Below are 21,759 nucleotides of genomic sequence, written 5' to 3'. Positions count from 1 at the left end.
TAAAGCAAGAATTTCATGACACTCAGCGTGCATTTAGCTATGCAAAAATTCACCTAGCCTTCTAGTCCTTTTTTAAACTCTCCAGGCATTGCGCAAAGTGCAAGAAAATGCAAGAAGTAAAATTTAATTGAATAAAAAGTTCTGAAGATATCACTCTGAAACTTTTTTAGAAGCAGCAGGGAGACATGCTGAATATTTGTACCAATTTTCATCAACATCTGTTAAGTTATAAGAAAGTTGGTTTTCCAAAGCCACGTCCCCCCTTAACATACCAAATCACCCGCATAACTTCATTCTTAACCGCGCACAGGGCCCTGAGTTGAAAAATGTGCTTTCAACGACACCAAAGCTTGAGTGCACGTGATCTTGGGCGCTCCCCCGCTGTAGGGCGCTAGTTTCTTATGGTATTTAGCTGTGCGTTTCAAACTGACTCAAAACTGTTCTTAATTAACGATGCTAGCATTAATTATACAATGCATTAGAGCATTTACAATTCAATTTCAGGATTACCAGACACAAAGCTACAAATTACAGTAAAAAAGTTGCAAACAAAGCTTTCGCTGTCGAGGGTCCTTTAAATCTACCAGCCATTCTGGCTCTTAACTTCCCACTGTTTAGGAACAGATTAAAGGCTGCAGTTCCTTTCAGGGTTGATTCACTGCCTCACACCAAGAACACTGCCGTTGCATACAACAGTTCATTAATAAGTCTTGCATGCTTTGTTTTTCAGAAGTTTGCCTCTATGCAGTAGATCCTGTGTAAAATGAGCATTTTCCAAATACCATGCTCTATCCTCTCATGAGTGAGCGCAATACAAAAAAAAAAAAAAAAAAACAACAAAGAAGCAAAGAACAAGATAGCAAAAGGTGTACAGGAGACATCAAACCAGCACAAAGACCTTTTGCCAGGCAGAAAACTAGCATGTGACATATGTGATGAATTAGTGCCACCGAAATCACGGAACATTTAACTGGACCATTTTGCTTTGATATCATCACTGAAGTAGGAAAGGAAAATGGAAACTAGAGGCAACAGAGCTTTAGCTGCAAGTGATGGGCAGATCAGACAGCGCAGGTGTCTCTTAGTACTACTATAATATACAGCCTGTATTACTTTCACGCAGCTGCAACGCCTCTGGCAGGTCACAACACAGATAGCCACAACAGCAATGCCGCATATATGGCAAAACATACAGGAGACAAATGAAGTCTCGGTAGTAACCATCTGCAAAGGCCGAAACAACTAGAGCCTGTATGAGAGGTGGGAGAAGTGGACGAGGACATTTTTGGTGGCTGTATCCATCAGAATGCTAATTTTTTACAACCTGGCCTCAGAGTGTTGCGCGACTTTCACGCGACAGATGATGTCATTCAATTGCAACTCGTGTGTAGGTGGGAAAGAACGGTGCCAGTCGGCTGTTGCCGGGGGGAGCCACGTACGACCCTTCCGGGCGGCGCACCACGTAGCTGTTTTCGGGCACGGCATAGATGACGTCGGCCTCGGGAAGAGTGACCACCGTGAGCTTCTCGCCCGTGCCAGGGGCCTCCTGCACGTGGCTGCGTGCCTCGGGCAGCTGCACTGGCCCAGCTGCGCTGCTGGGAGCAGCCGCGGTGGTGGGGCACTACTAGTCTGGTTTTGTGGCATCTGAAATCGGGGAAGAGCAAGCAAGTGATGGTTTTCATTCAACATGGCATACAGTGCGGATAAATGAGAGAGATAAAGTGTGCCTCTTCTCTTTGTATTTTTCTCGTTCTATCAACCTTTATTTCACATTAATTCACAAATGAATGAACGCTGGGACGATAACTGAGAGCTGCTTGCTTGCAGCTTGATCAGCTTCTTGCCCCAGTTTGATGCAGTACAGACAGATACAACGCGAGCTGGTGTGTACACATAGTTGTGCAATCAATAACAATGTATAGGCCTCGTGAGCTGGTATGGTGGCGCTACTGCTCTCGCCCTCTATCGGGTCAGCGGCGGACTGTTAGGATTGTCGACTACGAGCGCGCCTGCATGTTTCAGGCAGGCGACGACGTTTGCGGCGGCCGCTCTTCGCCAAGAACGGCATTTTTTTTTTCTTTTTGCGAGTATAGACTCGTGTACTTGTGTTTCACTTTTTTGTCGAAAAGTCGGTCTGTCGGCGACTCTCGTCGGCATTCAACCACCCTATCGTCCCCTTTCCGCCTCGAGGCACCCGAGGGAGGCAGAGAGCCGCTTGTCACTCAGAACCAAGCTACGAGCTCGTCTTCCCATAATGAGGAGGGGGAAAACAGCTTTGTGCACCGGAAACGACAAACAATGAGAGCCTTTGCGCCTTTGTTTTTGTTTTTTTTTCCTGCCTGAAAAACCTTTCAAACTACAGCCGTTTAAAGCTGTAGCCGAAAAACCAGCATGCAGCGACTCTTGTTAACGTAAGCATTCAACAAAACTTCGTCCCCTTTTTTCCTCAAGCCATTCGAGAGAGAGAGGCCCCACTCAGTCCGTCTTTTCGCTGAAAACCGAACTGCAAGCCCTAACAACAACAACAAAAAAAAAAGAAAAGAAAAAGCCGACAAAACACAGCTGCTTGCACCGGAAACAAGTTCTTTTCCGTCCCGTTGTGCCAGCCATCCACGCGGGGCACAGTAGATGACCCCCCCCCCCCACACACACATACACACACACACACACAAACAGGCTAACAACGCACACACACACACACAGGCGAGCGCACAGACAGTGAAACTGCAAGCGCCCATCAGTTCGTCACTGGTTGACGTCTGCTAGGAAAGCGCATCGCCAGCCAAGGCCGCCAGCCCGCGTGAACGTGAGGAGAAGAAGCGACGATCGTGTGTTGTTCTGCTGTTTCCGTAGGATTGAAATGGCAATAACGTGTGTTTCAAAAGGAGTTCTCGGTCGCTTGGTACGAAGTTGCACGCGAGTGGTCAGTGTGTGGTCTGAAAGAAGAATTGATGTGCGCGATGGAATTTCCGACATTATTGGGAAATGCAGAGTGCAATCGAAAACCGTGGATTACGTACGGAGTGAGCTTTTAATTTTTCAGTGCTCTACGTGTGCTGAGCCATACCGAACTGTTTTCGTTCCTAACGAAGAGGACGCGGCAAATTTGTGTCTGATTCCGCACCGGCTGCCCCTGCTCGCCACTCTGGCTGGCGAGAAATCACGCGTGAGAGCAGAAGACGCAGACAGGCACATTGCCCTTCTAGGTGGCCGTTGTCAGCCTGCTATCTTCCTATTTCTTTGTGACCTTGTAAGCTTGTGTATACAATTAAAATAATAATAAAAGGCGAAAAAAAAAACCGCACGAGAGTGGGGACACTTATGGACGGAATTCGAGGCGTTGCTTACGCAGCCCCACACAGCTGCGGTAGAGTTGTCTTTCATTTTCGTCCGACTTCTGAGGTAACCCGCAGAATTTTAAAGCTAGTTGCTTCCGAACGGTGTTCCTACAGCTGTTGTGCCAGCCATGCACGCGAAAGTACGGAAAATTACCAGAGTTCTGCGACGTTTTTACGTCCTTTCGGCGAGGAGCCATGCGTTTCTACCGTGACTGCGGGCACGGGAGCAACAAACGACAATCCTAAGTTTTCCGCCGTGGCCGTCCGATGGCGCTGCCTGTTCGGTTCAAAGCTGCAACGCACTAGGCCTATAATACAAAACAGAATGTGTGCAAACCTCATTTCTGAATAAAATAACTCATAATGCTTACTTTTTTCTCTTTGTGAAGGGTACAAGCTTGAAATGTCACTTCGCGTTCCTTTTACTTTGTCTGTCATAGTCAATGCATTCTCTCATAATTGCACCCACCTGCTTAGCAGCGACATCCCTGTGGAACGTGTCGAACGTGACGAGGCCGGCACCATTGCGGCACAGGTCGGGTACTGCCACGCCCGCACAGACACCTCCCAAAACATGGCACGCGTAGGTTAACACCACCTTGGACAGGATGACTGCAAACAGGGCTGCCAAGCCGAAATCGCCGAGAGGCAAGCGTATGCAACAGAAAAGACAATTTTCCGTTAGCTAATCTAGAAGCTGTGGAGTCTCAAACGGCCCTTGTAATAAAGGAAATGAGAACACAGTACTGGTGCAAATGAAAAATATATGAACAAGAAACTTTTGCTTGGTGAGCATACCTTGTTTTCCTGCGTATAACCCGCCGCTGCATATAAGTCACACCCATGTAAAAAAAAATTGAAGGGAGAAAAAGCAAAGAAACAAACAAAATACCCTTATTGTTGTGAAGCTACCTTCCTTGCCTTACCATGAAGCAATGCCGTGAAGCCAACTTGCACACAGAAGTTCGTGTATAATTCACACTCTGACTTTAGCTCCCTGTTTCCTATATATTTTGTGCAAGTTATAAGTGGGAAAACACTGCATAGCCATGAATTTCAAGCTGTGCAGTGCTTTACAACATAAACAGAAACGCTTCCCTTTTATTTGCGGACACGAACTGTACAGAGTCAACCTCTCATTATAGCCTTCTGTCAACCATTGCCAAACGGCATAAGTTTTGTATCTTTCGCTAGTTCAGCCAAAAATTTGCACAGCACATTTACTGCGATCAGCATTCTTCAGATGCTGTGGTCGTTTTCCTGTCAGCATGGACATCTGTGCCTAACCCAAAATATGGGCCAATCCCGAAGATATTAGTCTAGAAATTTGGGCTGTTAAAGGTTGTGCTGTGTACACAACACACACACACACCACACACACACCAACACCACACACACACACACCACACACAACACACACACACACACACACACACACACACCACCACACCCACACACACACACACCCACACAAACACACACACACACACACACCACACACACACACACACACACACACACACACACACACACACACACACACACATGCACATCCATGATCGCTTTCATGTGTTTTTCGGTAAAAAACAACAGTCCTTTAAAATTTTTTTTAGGTGCTGGTCGGATTAAAACATGTCATATGGGTTCCTCAAACACAGCAGCTCAACAATTTGATATGTAACACCACAAATGCCTGCAGTTAGAGGTTCACGGATCTCGGAGGCCCCAACTTTGTGGGTGTGCAACTAAATGGCATAGTGTGTCCAAAGGGAAGCTGCAGTACAGGTGTCACACAATGCATTTCAGAGGTGGCAATATGGTGTGTCTTTACACCACTTCACTGCTCATTACATCAACATTTACCAAGAGATGGCTCTCACTATCACACTTATCACTGCCACCTGCTCAGATGCCAGTCGATTAGGAAAACTTGTTCAGTAAAGGAAGTGGCAAATGTGGGCTCCAAGACATGAGGTGTCTACAAGGAAGTAAGACCTACCTGTGGTCTTGTCACCGGTGTAGGTGGCCAGGCACGTCACGACATTGAAGCTAACAACTGCCACAAGGAAGGACAGCAGAACGTGCACCGCGACCAGGACTCAGGGTGTCCCTGTGTTCTAACCCGACGTGGTGAGTATGCAGCCAGGGCAAACGCACCAGACACAACGCACACGACACCCTGCAAAAATTGACACCCCTCAGCAACAGTCCTGTTGGATGGCAGTACTGTGAATGGCTTGGTGCACTGCCATGGAACCCACATATTTTTGGGACCAAGGTTTTGAAGCAAAGCTTAATTGAAAACCAAGGTTTTTTTTTTTTTTTAATTGCAGCAAGCTTCCCTAAGCTACACCATCAATTGTTACAATAGTGTGAAGCATTTAGTGGAGTGGGGCAAAGATATAGCAGTGCCCACATACTTTACTACACTTTTATAAATGCCACAGCACTAATAGTATATTGACTAGCCAACATAAGCCAGTGCTGGTGTTATGGAAATAAATACAATAGTCTTTGCACGAACATGCAATTTTATTAAAATTCATGAATGTTCTGGTGTATATTTCATTGTGATTATATTTTTATATGATAGTTTGTATGTTCTACCTTACACCAATAGAAAATTTTCCCCCCTTAATAGCTTCGAGAATATGTATAGATTTTAATGCTGATTCGAAAACTGCTTCTGAAACCCCAGTTTACTTCCCAAGTGACTGGGGACACGTAATAGTATAATATCTCTACTATTTTTTTTTTTTAAAGCAGCCAGAGTATGTAGCCCGTCATCTCAATCATTTGACATGCATGTTTAAGCACGGCGCCCACTCGTGATACCGCAGTTTGCGTGCTCTCACATTTATCACGTAGTTCAAACTTGTGATTGGGCGGCAAAAATAAAAACTTCGAGCTGAGCAACATTTAACTTTGTGTCAGTGTGTAATGAAACTTCCTAGTTTGATAGCACACTACTACAATACGGGAACTACAGCCAAAGCGCCGGAAATCGCGACATACCGAATACAGCCCTAGCAACAATACGCGATCGCCGACGGTGTTTCTAGCCATGTTTCGCGCATGTACGACGAAACGCTGCGCACGATGACTCCCATGCTGGAGGAGAAGGTGTGCGTGCAGGGCCTCGAGGCGACTGTACGAGGCACACTGGCGCTTTCCACGCACATGGTCCAGCGCACGCGCGCGCGTGCGAAAGTAGCTGCACGATCGAAAACCGCGGTGCGATCGTGGACAACAAAAGGAGCGCGCGACTCGCCTGCAAGAAGGAGGCTCCCGTGCGGTCTTTACACTTGTGGTCTAGCGTGAAGACAACGTCCGCGGCACCGACGGCCAGGAGGCCGAGGCCGATGATGAGCTGGATGATGGCCAGCACGAAGCAGGCCACCCATCGTCGCGGGAGTCGTCCGCTCTTGGTGGTCGCGTGCTGTCCTTTGGCTTTCTCGCGGGACGCCATCTTCGTCGCTGCCGCCGAACTGGGCGTGGATCCACCTCCCTCCGGTCCTGTTGCTCCTCTGGCATCTTTATTTTGGCAACTTTCACTCTTCTCGGGGGACCGTCTACAAATATAGCAACGCCTTCCCAGCCTCCAACTCGGCGCGCGCTCATGGCAAAGAAAGACTTCAAACTTCAATAGTTGTACAAACACAGTTAAATACGCAGCTATATTTTTGTAACTCACTAAAAATCTACCAGATGCATGCTTCATCTATTGGCTAAACAAAAAACTACTTATTACGTTACTATTGCTAGTTTGCTTGGAAGTTGTTAACTCTAGCACAGGTGAGAGGACAACCTGTTATGTCAAACAGTGTTTTGGTTATGCCTAGAGAGTTTCACTGGTTTCACCACTGAAAGCGTGTTAGGACAACATCAGCGTCTCCTGCTGAGGTTGGCTAGCTTCGCCGCACAAACTGGCATAGCGCGTTGCAAGGATTCCGGGAGCGCGAAGAGCTCGAAATGCCTTCAAACTTCAAGCGCACCGTGATTTCGGGCAGCCTGCCACTCCGTTTCTTAAGAGCGCAATATTCGCGAGCAGTCCGCTCGTTGACGTGCGCCAGATCTCTGTAAACGCCGATAAATAAACATTTAAAGTGAAGGCATGGTCGCTCCGCCTGTTGTCGCTGTTGTGTTTTGAAGCCCGTGGAATGCATGAATGACTCTCATGTACTGTGAAGGAAAGAAGATTATCTTTTATTTGTTAGACACAATTTTAATATTAATTAGAACTAACATACATGTACTGTGCGCATGCCACAAACTAGATTGAAATAACCACTTCGTTTCGAAGGATTCAATGCGACGACAGCTTGTTGGTGCCAGCTATTATTTTCTACGTGCCCTCTACAACTAGTAGCTAATTATTTCACGTATACGGTATAAAAGGAGTAATCGCAGTCGTCAAGAAATGAAAAGGGAGGGAGAAAAGACCGTTCTCCACTAAAGAAGTTGCATCGCATGAAGCCACATCGCACATGTTGCACAATGCTAGTGGGGCCACTTAACAACTCGTATTATATTTATTAATATATCGTAACACAGATCGTAGTTAACTGGTCTTTATAACGGCTTATTTTATCCGAAAGCACTGCCAGTGCCTCCTCACTGCATCATTTTCTCGCCTGTGCGTAGCGCGATTCGCTTGTGCGATGCTGGCAACCCGAGCGAAAACAAAAGCCAATAAAAACAAGCCATAGACGGGTAGTAGACGTTGCCCGTCTCCTTTTTCCGCTGTTGTTAACTGGAGCTGCAATGCTGCATTTCTACCTCAGATAAGCAGTATACGGTATACTGCCTCCCTGTATTCGCGTGCAGGAGACTCGGTTTGGCCGAAAAAAAAAAAAAACAGGCGAAATCTGCATTCATCGATGGCAGAGTGGCGTCAGGGCTGGCGGCTAAGCTGACGCCCACGCAAGAGCGGCAGTGTTGCGCGGAGCGCGCCATGACGAACGCGTGCTGTTTCTGACCGTCCCACGTTCCTTCGGAGCTCCGGCGGCGTCGAGCGCGCGCGCGACAAAGATCATGGCGTACTATCGTCGCGCCCAGCAAGAACTGGAGGACGACGATCTGCGGGAAAAGTTGAGCGGATTTGGCGAAAAGGTCGGCCCGATCACAGACACTACGCGCGCTTTGTACCAGCGACGGCTGTCGCACCTCCAGCAAAACGGCACCAAGAGCAGCCCCGCCGCGCGAAGGAGTGGCAGTGCCTCGTCACCAACGTACAGAAATTTGGCGACGCTAAGCTCCGACGACAGCGACTACGACTCCGGCACAGGTCAACGCAGCACGCGCCGCAGGTCTGCGGTGCCGGCGCGTAAAAAGACTCCGACGGCCCCCGAAAAGACGTCGCGCCGTTCGCTGCCCGCGACGCCGCTCGAACGGCCCACCTTGCGGAGTCGCACTGTGCACGTGTCTACTCGCGCTGATGACTTCTCGGACACGGACAGTGATCACGCACTGCCCTCGGGGCCGCACTACCAGCTACCGCAACAGTCGTCGCCGCTTTACACTAGAACGACGCATTACCAGCTGCCCCAGACGACGCCGTCGTCCAACAGCAGCCTTCTGGTACACAAATCTGACGGTGAGGGCTGCTCGGTGGTTCCGCTGTACGAAGCGGCCCGTAAACGAAGCTGTGCATGGAATGCATCGTTGCGTTACCACTGTGTTTGCGTTCGTTGCAGGGAAAAGCGACCAGGTTCGACGCAGCACCTGCACGTAGTACCTCTGGTTAGCGCACCCGAAGCGATAACATTGCAAAATACGGCGTTTAGTGTGTGCGCGTATCAAAAAAAGATTTTTCACAAGCACACACGTAATTATGCATACTTGAATACGCAGAAGTTATTAAGTAGCTCTCAAAATGTACTTTCGCAAGGTTCGCCTCGCTTGTTTTGGTTCAGGCTGCACTTCAGATGAACGTAATAGAACTGGTAACTGAGCCGCTCGCAATTTGATTAAATTAAAACCTGACAAGTTATTGATGTTACAACTGCCTGCTTATGTGGTGACTTCCGTTCAGACACAGTGTCAGGGGCAGGTATGCATGATATATACATCTTCTACAAAACTGCTTCACATTGTGTGGCACAGCCATATATGTATAGCTGTGCTATACAGTGTGAAGCATTTGTGTAGAAGATGGGCACAACATTCATCCAGAGTAAAAGGGGTACATGTCAATCGTATTCTTGACATGCCCATTCTAATACTTTCACAATAATGGTTAGGAATGCTAATAGTGCTCACTGGGCATATGATGCAGCATCAATACATTGGCATGTGTAGCATCGTGGGACTGTCAGAAAAAATGCGTATGAACATCAGCCCCTGCTGCAGAAAAGTACAGTGCTGAGTGTTTAGGAGTGTTTCAGCATTATTGAAACACAGGCTTGTCCCGAAGCCATGCTAGTTTTGCAAGGACATTGTTTGACCTCAATCAAAAGTAAAAAGCGCTTTGTTCTCCACAGAACAGTGATTTCATTTGGCTGTGGATTAGATGACAGTGGAGTAGCTTTCAGTTCCACCTCTTAGGTTTGCACGCCACATGTTAAAGTGTTGGTTCACAGTTTTGCATTTTGACATTAGTGGGAAAGAACATTTTAGCTAGAAATAGTAAACTGTGCTCAGAACCAAGAATTCTTGTCCTGGTAGAGGAACAATGTGCATATGATTACTACTTGATCGAGCAGGTTCAACTGAACTGAGGCTGCTAAAGGAGGCTCTCATTTAAAACACTTGTTGATTCACTGTTCATTAACTCATATTTGTCACAGGTAGCATCATTACTGTATTGGCTTGGCCAAGTTAGGCCTAGGTTCTTTGTTGGCTTGAAACAAGTGAATGGATGCCATTAGACTAGTTTACATTCAGTGGCTCAAACATAACTTCAACATTGATTATTTAAACTTCATCTTGAACTCTGCTCACTGGCAGGCTTCTGGATTGTGTAGAATATTCTGTAGCCGTACTGTTGTGCTTTATGAGCTACAAAGACGTTGCAGCTCGTCTGCGTGACCGATCTGGAATTATACAGTTATTGTGGTGTCGTCTTGTTATTTTTTACCACATATAACCCACAAGCAAGCACTCCCACCCATGACCTCTGTGAGGGTTTGCCACCTCAGCATGTGAGACGTGCAAAAGACTTAATGCAGGCACTTCAAGTTACTGAGCCATGCATTGACTCTTTTAAAGCGAAACCACAGCATGCCTGTGTGCTTATGTTGACAGTTTGTACTTTGATGTAATAGACCCATGTGTAACCAATTAGGCAGCAGTGTGAATGGCACTAGGTAACTAGTTGTGTGTGATAAGAATCTCACTTGCCTCCTACTGCGTCATTTTGCCAGAGTACTAGCAGTAGTATCTCACAGATAAATGCTAAGGGTGACTGCCTGCATTCATAGGCTGAGAGTACATATTGTCTCGTGGACGTGACGTTGGAGAAGGCAGCAGTCAGCAGGTTCAAGACGAAACCTTTTATTTGGGCGAACCTGTGCCCAGTAAACGAGAAGTCAGACTACAAGCAATACACGCTGTACACTGATAGCGGCGAACACAGTGTTGGCCGTCGATTATTTGATCTGTGGTTTAGGCGCGTCGGCATTTATACATGTGGCATCGAATGTTTGAGTCTTATCGCTGGTGGCCATGCTAGTTCCCGAATAAACCCAACTGTTCGCATTTACGCACTCAGGCCTATCAGAAGATTCTAAAATAATCTAGGAGGTTCCCAGGCATTCGCATATGGTTCGTGAAAGGCAGCGGTTGTACTACGTGTAACAAACCGGTTACATAGAAATACAAGAAGGAGCGTGCGGGGCAATATGTATGGGTTCTTTGTCACAGATTCAAGGCTGGTACTATTACTAACCTTCTGCTTGCATTAAGCATTTGGGACTCTAATAACTGCCGTTGTACTTTGATGGAGCTCTTGTAACAGTAGTTGCTGGTGCAGCTTTCTCTGTTGTTATGGAGCTAACCTCCTTCTGTCATTTTAAGGCATAGTGCAGCATGTGCAACACTTGCTTTTAGTAACCCAGTCACATGCCACTGAACTGCAGGCAAACCTGGTAAAGTTGGTGCTCAGAGACATCCAGGCAAGCCTCCAGAGGATGTAGGGACAGTAAAAAGTTTTCGACTGCGAATAGACGTGTTCGAGAATTTCAGCTTGACCCTGTATGTGTGCCCTTGATGGAATACAAAGTTATCGCATTGAATGAGAGGGCATTGTGTGGAAGTTGCTCTTTCAGTCCAAAAGTTGCAAAAAGAAAATAGAGAACCAGCAAAAAAATGTTTGAAAATGGTATTTGTGGAAGCTACTATGTCTAACCTAACCTCATCCTTTATCGTTATTTTAGTCAGAACAGCCTTTTATATCACATCAGTGACTGATGTGATGTAGTTTTGGTTTTTGCTGTTTTCTCAGTTTCATTTTTGATAACCTTACGATCTTCTGACAAGCTTTTCTCAGCTTTGGCACACTCCATTTGACAAATTTTGTTGTACTGAAAAACAATGTTTAGAGAGTGTGACCGTCTGTTACTTTGGGACGTTATAAATGTTTTGAAAGGTTGAAATAAGTACTTCTCATTCATTCGGCTGAGAACCTTGAAACTTCACAACTTTTGTTCTAGAAAACCCAGAATCATAACATTACACTCGCTGCACTCCTTGACATGTGTAGAGTCCAGTGAAATTTCCTTCACCAAGATCTGTCCAGCCACTTTAAAGGGGTCATGAAGCACCCCTTGGGCTGATTAAAAAAAACACATCCTGCGGAAAGCTGACACGGCTATGAACTGCTCTGCCAAATATTACAGTCGTGCGCGCCGCGTAATGGCCACAAGCGGAGCGCGAAGTTGCCGTTTCCCCAGGCACCCTCTTTTCAAACAGAGGCCGGTTCTCACTCTCGTCGGTGGGCGGGGCGTCTGTCCGCTGTACGTCGCAAGAGACATAGCATGCTTATTGGCCGATAGCCGACGTAAATCGAGAGCGGCGTTCGGATCAGATGCGCTTCTTGCCGCGGGGTGTGCCGCTAGTTGCCGGCGCTGCGCTCCTCAGTACACGGTAGCCGCACTCGCGCAAGCGAATCACAGCGGGAGAGCGATCGCGTTTCAAGACGCGCGCTGGCGTAACTTCTTTCCCTCATGCCATCCCTCCCTGTCTAGCTTCCAGTGCGCTCGCCGGCACGAGAAAAGAGAGAAAGTGCTGGGAGCGTGCGCCAAACCCCCGTAACTCCGCTGATTCTTGACGGATTCGAGAAATTTTTGCGGCAATCGATTCGGGAGGCAGTACACTCCGACACTGAGGCCATTAGATCATTACTTGGAAAAGTGGTTCATGACCCCTTTAAGAAAAATGTGATCAGATGATGTTTTAATGTGAACGTGTTAAGGAGCCCATGTCACAGAAAATCCGGTGTCATCTTCGACGGTGGCATTGTTCGTGAGCGAAAAATCCTGACGGGTGCGAAGAATAAAAATTGAGGCTCGAGCCGCAATTGAAGTCGGGCACTCTACATGACAGTCACGTATTCTACCACAGAGCCATGTCAGTTCAGAAATTTGTTTTGCTAGGGGCATTTCCTTATTCAGAAGTGGGGCCGGGCAGGCAAGTGTGGTCGAACGTCATTTTTGGCTCTGTGTCTCAAGGCAGAAAGAAATTTAGGGAGGGTAACATGTCCTGTGTGCCACTTCCTGGCTGCACCCCTGCAGGCATGGCGTGATAGATATTCATAGGCGATCAAGCCCAATTTGTTTGAATTTCTCGGTCCCAATAGGCTCATTTTGCGCAAGCTGTGGAAAAAAAAGCTGATTATAGTCAAGAAGTTCAGTCCACATTGGACTCGATCTCAATTGAAGGTGCACTACTTGGCATTGGTATTATGCTGAGTCCCCCACTATAGCATGCCTCATAAATCAGACTGTGGTTTTTGTGCGTGAAAGCCCAGAATTAAGTTTTTAAAAACCAAGTAACCAGAAACAGTATGTTGTGAAAAGCCATGCTCATTTGGGGACTATTGGAGCGAAGGTATTTTGCTTCTTCAATGCTCCTAGCTTTGCCAAGCTTCCTGTCACAGTAGAACTGGTTGTTCTATAGTCCCAGGTGTAAAAACTAGCTACTTACTGACTCGCTGTTCGGTGTCCCCCTAAGGTTTTTGAAAGTCCACCTAATGTTGAATTTGCAGACCACTTCCTTTATTGTCTTGCCATGGCAAGCGTCACAAAGTACTTATACTATGTCGTCCTGCTGTTTTGCAGAGGCCAGTCGGGGCAATGGCTATACGGCACTTGCAGAGCCCAAGCCCCGGTACCAGTGGGTCTCGTTTGTACTGGTGCTAGCTGCTGGCCTTTTCTTTGCGTTCCTGGGTGCAGCATACATGGGTGTACGCTACCCATCTCAATCAGGTAAGCTTGTATTTTCCCATGTGCCAAGGCAATAAAATCTTTCATGTGCAAAGCCTTGTGGTAAAAAGTTTCTCAAGGTCATTGAACTCTTGGTTGAATTTTAAAGGACAGTGCTTGAATTTCAAAGGACAATGCAGGATGAAGCCTTCCACTATTGACCTAAACTCATTTTCCCTGGTGATAGGTTGTCGCACATTCAAGCAGCTTGTGGTGTTGGAAAGCACAAGCTTCTATTTATGAATACTACCTGCCATGATAGCTTAGCAGGTTAGGTGTCACGCTGCTAAGCTCAAGGGTGTGGGTTCACTTCCTGGCCACGGCGGCCATTGTTTGATGGGGGCAAAAATTTGAAGAACACCCATGTGCCTAGATCTATGTGCATGTTAGAGAACCCCAGGTGTTCAAAATTAATCCGGAGTCCTCCACTACAGCTTGCCTGATAGTCATATTGCGGTTTTGGTGAGTTCAGCAATTATGATTATACTGTCTATAAATAATATACTGAAGTTCACAAACACGTTCAGTGATTCTTGAAAACAAAGCAGTGTAGACAAGAAGGCCATTTTTTTCTTATGTGCATTTTTCTGTACTGACAGATATAGAAAACTCCCATAATTGTTGATGGGTTCTTTAATTAACAGTGACCTAGTAACTTGATTTAATTTGTATATAGAACACATTGAAATCACAGAACTGAAGCTGGTCAGCATTTGAGGTGCACTCACATAATAGGTATCTTGAGACTAGCATCATTTTTACACCTATGTTTCTGGCACTACGTTTACACATTTAACATGTCACTGTATTGTTTGGTGTAGTATTAGGCCAGAAAGCAGAAGGAAGGCTTTCCTGCAATATTTTTGAGTGGAATATCTGCATTTCACAGAAACCTTGTAGGCAGGTGTGGTAGAGCTCTTAGAATATGGTTCTGGTTTCAAGCTTATGTGCTCCACACGGTATCATATACAACATATTGCCATGCGTGTTTAGTGCTTTATTTTGATGTGTTCCCACAAAGACTGTTAGCAATGCTTGAGAAGCTTCAGGATTTTTTCAAAACCATTCTGTTAAGATTACGCGTAGGACGCCAATAGCCAAGTTCATTCGAGAGCTTACGCAAGTACCAGCGATAAGGCTCGAATGTTCTATAGTAATCAATGCAGCAAGGAAGTCTGCTGTCGAAGGAATAAGAGTTTGTGCATAAAAATGAGTATGCATGACCTAACAGGATGCATGCCAGTATCCGTGTGCTGTAATAAACTAGTTTTCCTCTGGCACAACTACATAATGACAGAGAAAGGATGCTCTGTGTACCTAACTAATGTGGGTGAGTGTTCTCATGGCGCAGACGTTTATTCCTAGACTTTTTTGTTTTGGAGAACTGTATTGGAATTACCAGGCCTCTTTTAGTCACTGAGGAGTGAACATAAGGTGAAAGAGGGAATGAGAGAAATGAAATGAGGTAGTTCTACAGAAAGTGTCAGAATTTTATAAGGCATGGATTCTGCGAAAAGTTGATTTTCTAGAGAGTTGCTTGAGTATACGCGACAAGTTGGGAATACGAATATTGTCCTGCGCCTGCCTAGGGTATGAAACTAGCCAGCTTTTTTTCAGGCCCATGACACTACATCTTATGTTGCCACATCTGCAGATACTTTTCCGCAGGAAGCACAAAGTAATCCTTGGATTTTCTGTACGCCCCAGGTCAGCTGCCTTCCGATGCCAAGGCGCCAGGCAGGCCACGGGCGGATGCACCTTTTAATGTCACACTCTGTGAGAACAGCCGTGAGGTAGGTTAACAGCATGTTGATATGTACTGGAATACAAGGAGATGTAGAAGAAAAGCGCAGGGCTTCTGGTGTCATCACTTGACGCTGTTCAACCAGCACTTTGTAAACAAATTAGGCTGATATTTGTGTCTAACTTCGGGTGAGCAAATGTAAGGTCATAGCCAGCTAACTAGAAAAGCATCATTATTGAAATATCACTAAGTAAACGAAGGAAACTAACGTTTGTTTGCCAGGTGACCACAATTCAAGGTTTATAACAACCATTGATTATAGAAGAAAGTCAGGCATGCAGATACAGAGATGAGTGAAGGAAAATTAACAACAGGAATGTTGTCTCTGCTCACTTAATTAACCTTTTTCAGTGATGAATCCCTACCACCTAGCTAGATTTCTTGCATTCTGGACCAAATTAATTTAATGATGCTAGACAGCAAGCAGCAGATGCACTACAATGGCAGTCGGCATTTGTAACGAAGAGAGTGAACAAATGAGGCCAATGTTTTGACCAAGGGGCTTGTCTGAGCCAGCATTTGTTATTTTACTGTTCATCAGCTTCCATGTTGTGTAACCAAAACACTTGAAAACTTTTGCTGCAAACATTTTGACAGTGATGTAATTGCAAGAATATTTCTATGATGTTTCTTTCTGAAAGAAGAAGATTCATGCAGTTCAAAAATATTTCTTGCATGTCATGGTTGGTTGCAGTTTGTTGCTGGACGTTGTCATCAGTGGTGAAATAAAACAAAAGAAAAGGCTGAATTGTTGTTTACCAAATAATGTTAGTGCACTATCACCAAAGACAAGGAATACATACTAGACGAGTTGAAGTAGCCCCACTTGTGAGATGGCATCATTCTGCTGTCCTATGTGTGCATAATTTCCCTTCATTACTTTTGTTTCTTTTCTGATTCTGACAAGCAAGGACGTAGTATTTTCATAGGCTCTATAGCTGTTCCATCGTTTTGGTGACTCCTTAATGCCTGCCGTGGTTACTTTTCTAATCTCAGTTTTATTTTATTACGCACAGCAAACTAACGTCAGTGTCAGTCAGTACTATGTCTGAAAAATGTCGTTACAATTCTGTCGGTGCTTTTATACACTCAAACCTCGATATAACGAACACGGATATAACGAATTATCGGTTATAACGAAGTAAATGAAAAATAGTTTTTTCATACACACAGTGTTACAAACAAACGTTTATAACTAATTTTCGGATATAACAAAGTTATTTTCGTGGCAGATGTGACTTTGTTATAATGAAGTTTGAGTATACATAGCCACATGTTGTTTTGGTACGACGTGCAGGTCTGTAAGCGGAGATCCATTGCTCTTCCTTACCGGCTCCCTGGTTTTACTTGGTGTACTGCTTGTATGAGCTTGTCTGAACTGTTGTTGAGCCATACTTTTTTTGCTTTTCTTTCTCCAGCCTCCATCATTATACCTCATTATGCAACATAGTACAGTAGAATCTCGATGATACGATCACGGCTAATACGAATTTCGGGATGATACGAATTTTTCTGTGGTCCCGGCCAAGGCCCATTAATTTACAACGTGCTTGAGTACGGTTGTTACGAACTGATTTTTGACCCGCGTCGTTTGATACGAATAAACGCCGCCCCACCCAACGCAACGTTGGCCCCACCGACGGCCGCGGAAGATAGCAGCGTGCACTTACGGCGCTGGAATGCGTGCGGCGCCGCCGGTTTGGCATGTTGCCAGCGCCGCCGGCGAGCAGCGCGCGACAGCCTCCAAGATCTGCGTGTATCGGAGGCCGGAGTGTGCCTTTTGCTTTCTCTTGAAGATTACAGATGGCGCTGGCCTCGTTTTTTTTTTGTTTTGTTTTTCTTGGTGCGGAGGCAGGCCGGCAGGCGGAGACGCCGGAGAGGGAGAGGCACGGCCCGCGGGAGCTTCTTTCTTCTATGCGTGCCGTCGGCGGAGTGGTTGTCGTTGCTGTGCTCGAGCCCGCGTTCTTGCTTTGTTGTGATTGTGCCTTTTTTGCCGAGTGGCAGCAAGCTATGTCTCGCAAGCGGAAAGCCCTCTCCTTTAAGGAGAAACTGGACATTCTTCGAAAGGTCGATGAGGATCCCAAAAGAAAACGCACGGAGTTGGCTAAGGAGCTAGGCCTCGCAACGTCGACATTAAGCACAATTGTTGGACAGCGGGACTTTCATTCAACGTCAACGCGAGGCAAGCGAAGACAGCCCAACACGTGAAGCTTGAAGAAGCTCTTCTGACCTGGTTAAGGAGGTTACTGCAGCTGGTGTGAACATCGATGGCAAAGTGTTGCGTGAGAAAGCCGACGAGATCGCACTTGCTCTGCGCATCGACGGATTTCAGGCCTCAGGTGGGTGGCTGCACCGTTTCAAGACGAGACACGGTCTCGTTTACAAAAGCGTCTGTGGGGAAGCGAAGAAGGCTGACGAGACCGTTGTTAGCGACTGGCTCGCGAAGCTGCAGTCACTCATCTCTGGGTATGAGCCTCGTGATGTTTTAACGCAGACGAGGCTGGCCTGTTTTTTAACCTTCAGCCTGAGAAGAGCCTTTGCTTAAAAGGCGAAGCGTGCCAAGGAGGCAGAAAAGCAAAGAGCGAATAACGGTGCTTTTGTGCTGTAACGCCGACGGGTCGGAGAAACTTAAGCTGACGGTAATTGGCAAATCCCAAAAGCCTCGGTGTTTCAAGCGCGAGAGCCATTTGCCGTGCGTCTATCGCGCAAACAAAAAGGCGTGGATGACGGCGGCCCTGTTCGAAGAATTTCTGTCGCTCCTTGACAGAAGGATGGCCTGCAAGAATCGGAAGATTGTTTTGATTCTTGACCAGTGCGCCGCCCACCCGAGGCAAGTAACGCTCCAAAACGTCAAACTGATCTTTTTGCCCGCGAACACGACGACGCACCTGCAACCGCTTGACGCTGGAATAATAAAAACCTCAAGCATCATTTCAAGGGCCTTCTTGTGCGCCGCCTGCTTGCCAATATTGACAGAAAACACGAAGGCGACCTGCGAATAAGCCTCCTGGACGCCATCCATTTTATCGCTATGGCTTGGGATCGAGTAACGCCGACTACCATAGCAAACTGCTTTGCGAAATGCGGCTTCTTCAGGAGTTCCGAAGAGGTGCCCTCAGAGCAGGAAGAGCCAATTGAGGGTTGGGAACTGCTTGATGCTGGGTGTACAGCTGAAGACTTCTGCACGGCGGATGACAACCTCGCCACTTGTGGTGCGCGCACGGTGGAGGATATTGTTGAGGAGGCCACATGCGAGGTTGCCGATTCCAGCGATGATGGCGACAACATAGACGAGGGCGATGGTGAAGGACCACCACCGGCGGCTGAAACGCTGCACGCGCTCGACGTCCTGAGGCGTGCTATGGCCGCTGAAATCAGCGACGACACGTGCACGCGTTTTTACGGATTTCAAAGAAGTCTGCTGAGTGACTTCGCGAAAAAAAAGAAGCAGAAAGACATTAGAGATTTTTTCTGCAAGAAATAAATGTTTTTTTTGTGTGTTCCTAAAAATGAGTTTGCCTCTGACTGTTAATTTAGCTAGTTTTACATGTGTTTCGGTGATACGAATTTCTGCTAATACGAATATTTTTCGTGACCCCGCGGGATTCGTATCATCGAGATTCTACTGTATTTATCTCGCTCAGTGTTTTTACTGTGTGTGGTGGAGATAATAGAAAGCATGTTGCGGTTCAGCACCCCTCTTGTTGAGCTTATTGGTAGTGCATATGGGGTGTTGCCCATGTGAAAATTGAGAGCGCATGGGAATGGCATGCAGTATGGAGTGTAAACCAGTATCCTGAATTATGCATTGTATTCTTTGTAAATGTGCGGTAAAGTAATGTGCTGGTTGTGTGTGGCCTGCAGAAACCCTGTATCTATGAAAATGATGTGCCGGCTGCATTAGAACTGGCTGGCAGGATGCAGAAACTTTTGGGCCAGACTGCAGGTAAGACGTAGATTTAGGTTTCACATACTAGCAATTTGCAGTATTTTATATTGTGTCGTATTACTGCTTGAAGCTGCGAAATTGATTGGGCAATCTTAGCATAATCATATAAAAGATAAGTTCGTTGATTTCGCTGGGTCAGTTGTTCGAGCTTTCACATTTGTTTGGGCTTTGTTTTGTGCAAACGAGGCAGTCCTGCGAAGGCTGTGCATGCTGGAGTACCGTTATTTTAGACCTGGTGAAACCTCCTATGGAATGATGATGTGTATATTATGATTACAACTTGTAGACACAAGGTTATGTCGAGTCATGTATTACTTGTGCACCATTGTGCTTAAATGGGCTCTGCACCATCTTTTGAGCAGTCAGAAAATGCTGCTGATCTCTAGTCAAGGTTCTCGTCAACATGTGGACCAAGTATTATTGCACTGCATACATCGAGGAATTTACTATCTCATGTTGAAAACAGCCAAAAATCATTTGTTTTCTCTTCGGCCATCTCGTCGTCGACTATGGAGCAGGTGTAGTAGTTGATGACATCAACTATTCCTGCTAGTTTTAGAAAATTTGGTTTTGGGCATTCTGTGCTTCTTCTTTTAGGCTTGCTTTAAGGGCATGCTGCATTTTCTTGTGTATAACCCAAGAAAATGCGGCATGCATTTTCTTGGGCATGCATTTATATCTTGTGTGTATAACCCACACAAGATATTGCCACCTGTAGTAGTGGGTTATACGCAAAGGCAGAGGCACAGGCCACGAAAGGAAGAAGTGCGCGCGCTGTCCCTTTTGGCGAACAAGCTCAACCGACGCGTCTGGCAAGAGCCCTGTTACTCTACGTTAAATAAACCCTGCCTGGACCTCTGAAGCGACGTGACAAGTGGTGGAGGTGCTGGGTAGCCCTCACGAATGTTGCAGACCCCTCCTGGAAGTCGCACCACAAGCCCAGTGCCAGTCAACACTCCCGTGCATCGGGCCAGCCGCAGGATCAGGGGATTGCCTCCCGAAGCCGAAGCGGACGTTACGGTGCGTACCACTTCGAGCGGTATGACCAGCACTTCCGTTCAAACCACCCCAAGCGGTACGGAAAGCACGATGGTGAATCGCTACACACTTGAGAGCCCACAAGTTCCGACGCCATTCCATGGCACCGTGCTCGAAGACGTCGAAGACTGGTTGGTCGACTTCGAGCGCGTGGCTGCCTTGAACGAATGGGACGACGCAGCGAAACTACGACGTGTGTACTTCTACTTGGAGGACGGAGCACGTACGTGGTACCAGAACCGCGAGGAACAGCTGACGTCGTGGCGCGAATTCTGCCGTCGGCTGCTAGACACTTACACCAGTGCTGATCGCCACGAGCGAGCGGAACGAGCGATACAGGCCCGCATCCAGATGCCCAACGAAACTGTGACGACCTATGTCGAAGATATGACGCGCCTGTTCAGACGAGCTGATCCAAGAATGGCGGAGGAGAAGAAGTTGCGGCATCTGATGCGAGGAGTCAAGGAGCAGCTTTTCGCTGGTCTTGTACGGAGCCCTCCGAAGACGGTCGCCGAGTTCTTATCCGAGGCCGTCACAATGGAAAAGATGCTTCAGCATCGGTCCACCCTGTACGAGCGGCAAGTCAACAGTACGTCCGATGCTCAGGTTTTCACGGCTATCGGGAGCAACACCGAGTATCTGCGAGAACTCATTCGCTCTGTAGTACGCGAGGAGCTGCAAAAGGCTGCCGCACCACCCCTACCTACGGTGAGCTCCATTGCAAGCATCATAAAGGACGAGTTACACCAGGCCCTCCGGGATCCTGTGACTCTCGATAACACCACGGCAGTGCCGACTGAATACCGCCGTGCGACCTACGCGGAAGCCTTGAAGCGCCCTGCTTCCTCTCCCCCGCTATTCGTACATGCACCTCCCACGGTTTCCCTCCAGTCGGCGCAGCAGCTACAGTACTGCGAAGATACACGTACATCGCCACCTTTCGTTTACGCCGGTCCTGTCGCACATCGTTCGGAACAACCAGTACATTACATCGACGATAGACGCCCGTCCCCTCGGAAATCCGATGTTTGGCGCACTCCAGATCACCGGCCTCTGTGCTTCCACTGCGGTGAAGCAGATCATTTGTACCGCCAGTGCCCATACCGGCGCCTCGGACTGCGGGGCTTTTCTGCATATTCGCCGCCTCCCCGGTATGGCCAGCGACCCCGGGACATTGAGGACTACCTGGCTCAGCAGCGCGTGCCACCG

At 47.0% G+C, this 21,759-nt stretch overlaps 1 protein-coding gene and 1 pseudogene across 1 annotated transcript in view; one reads left to right on the top strand and one right to left on the bottom strand.

The window, feature by feature from the left end:
* Positions 1-1,366: 1,366 nt before the first annotated feature.
* On the bottom strand, positions 1,367-6,938 carry LOC119376162 (uncharacterized; annotated as a pseudogene).
* A 1,183-nt stretch (positions 6,939-8,121) lies between these two features.
* The window catches only part of LOC119376167 (inner nuclear membrane protein Man1-like), a 41,315-nt gene continuing 27,677 nt past the window's right edge, over positions 8,122-21,759 (top strand). The window contains 4 exon segments of the mRNA XM_037646091.2: positions 8,122-8,934; positions 13,616-13,762; positions 15,467-15,552; positions 19,428-19,509. Of these exon segments, the coding sequence (XP_037502019.1) occupies positions 8,373-8,934; positions 13,616-13,762; positions 15,467-15,552; positions 19,428-19,509 (877 nt within the window). The 5' untranslated portion in view covers positions 8,122-8,372.

Source organism: Rhipicephalus sanguineus, unplaced genomic scaffold (genome assembly GCF_013339695.2).
Source record: "Rhipicephalus sanguineus isolate Rsan-2018 unplaced genomic scaffold, BIME_Rsan_1.4 Seq1108, whole genome shotgun sequence".
NCBI lineage: Eukaryota > Metazoa > Arthropoda > Arachnida > Ixodida > Ixodidae > Rhipicephalus > Rhipicephalus sanguineus.
This window is presented reverse-complemented; position numbering and strand designations above follow the sequence as displayed.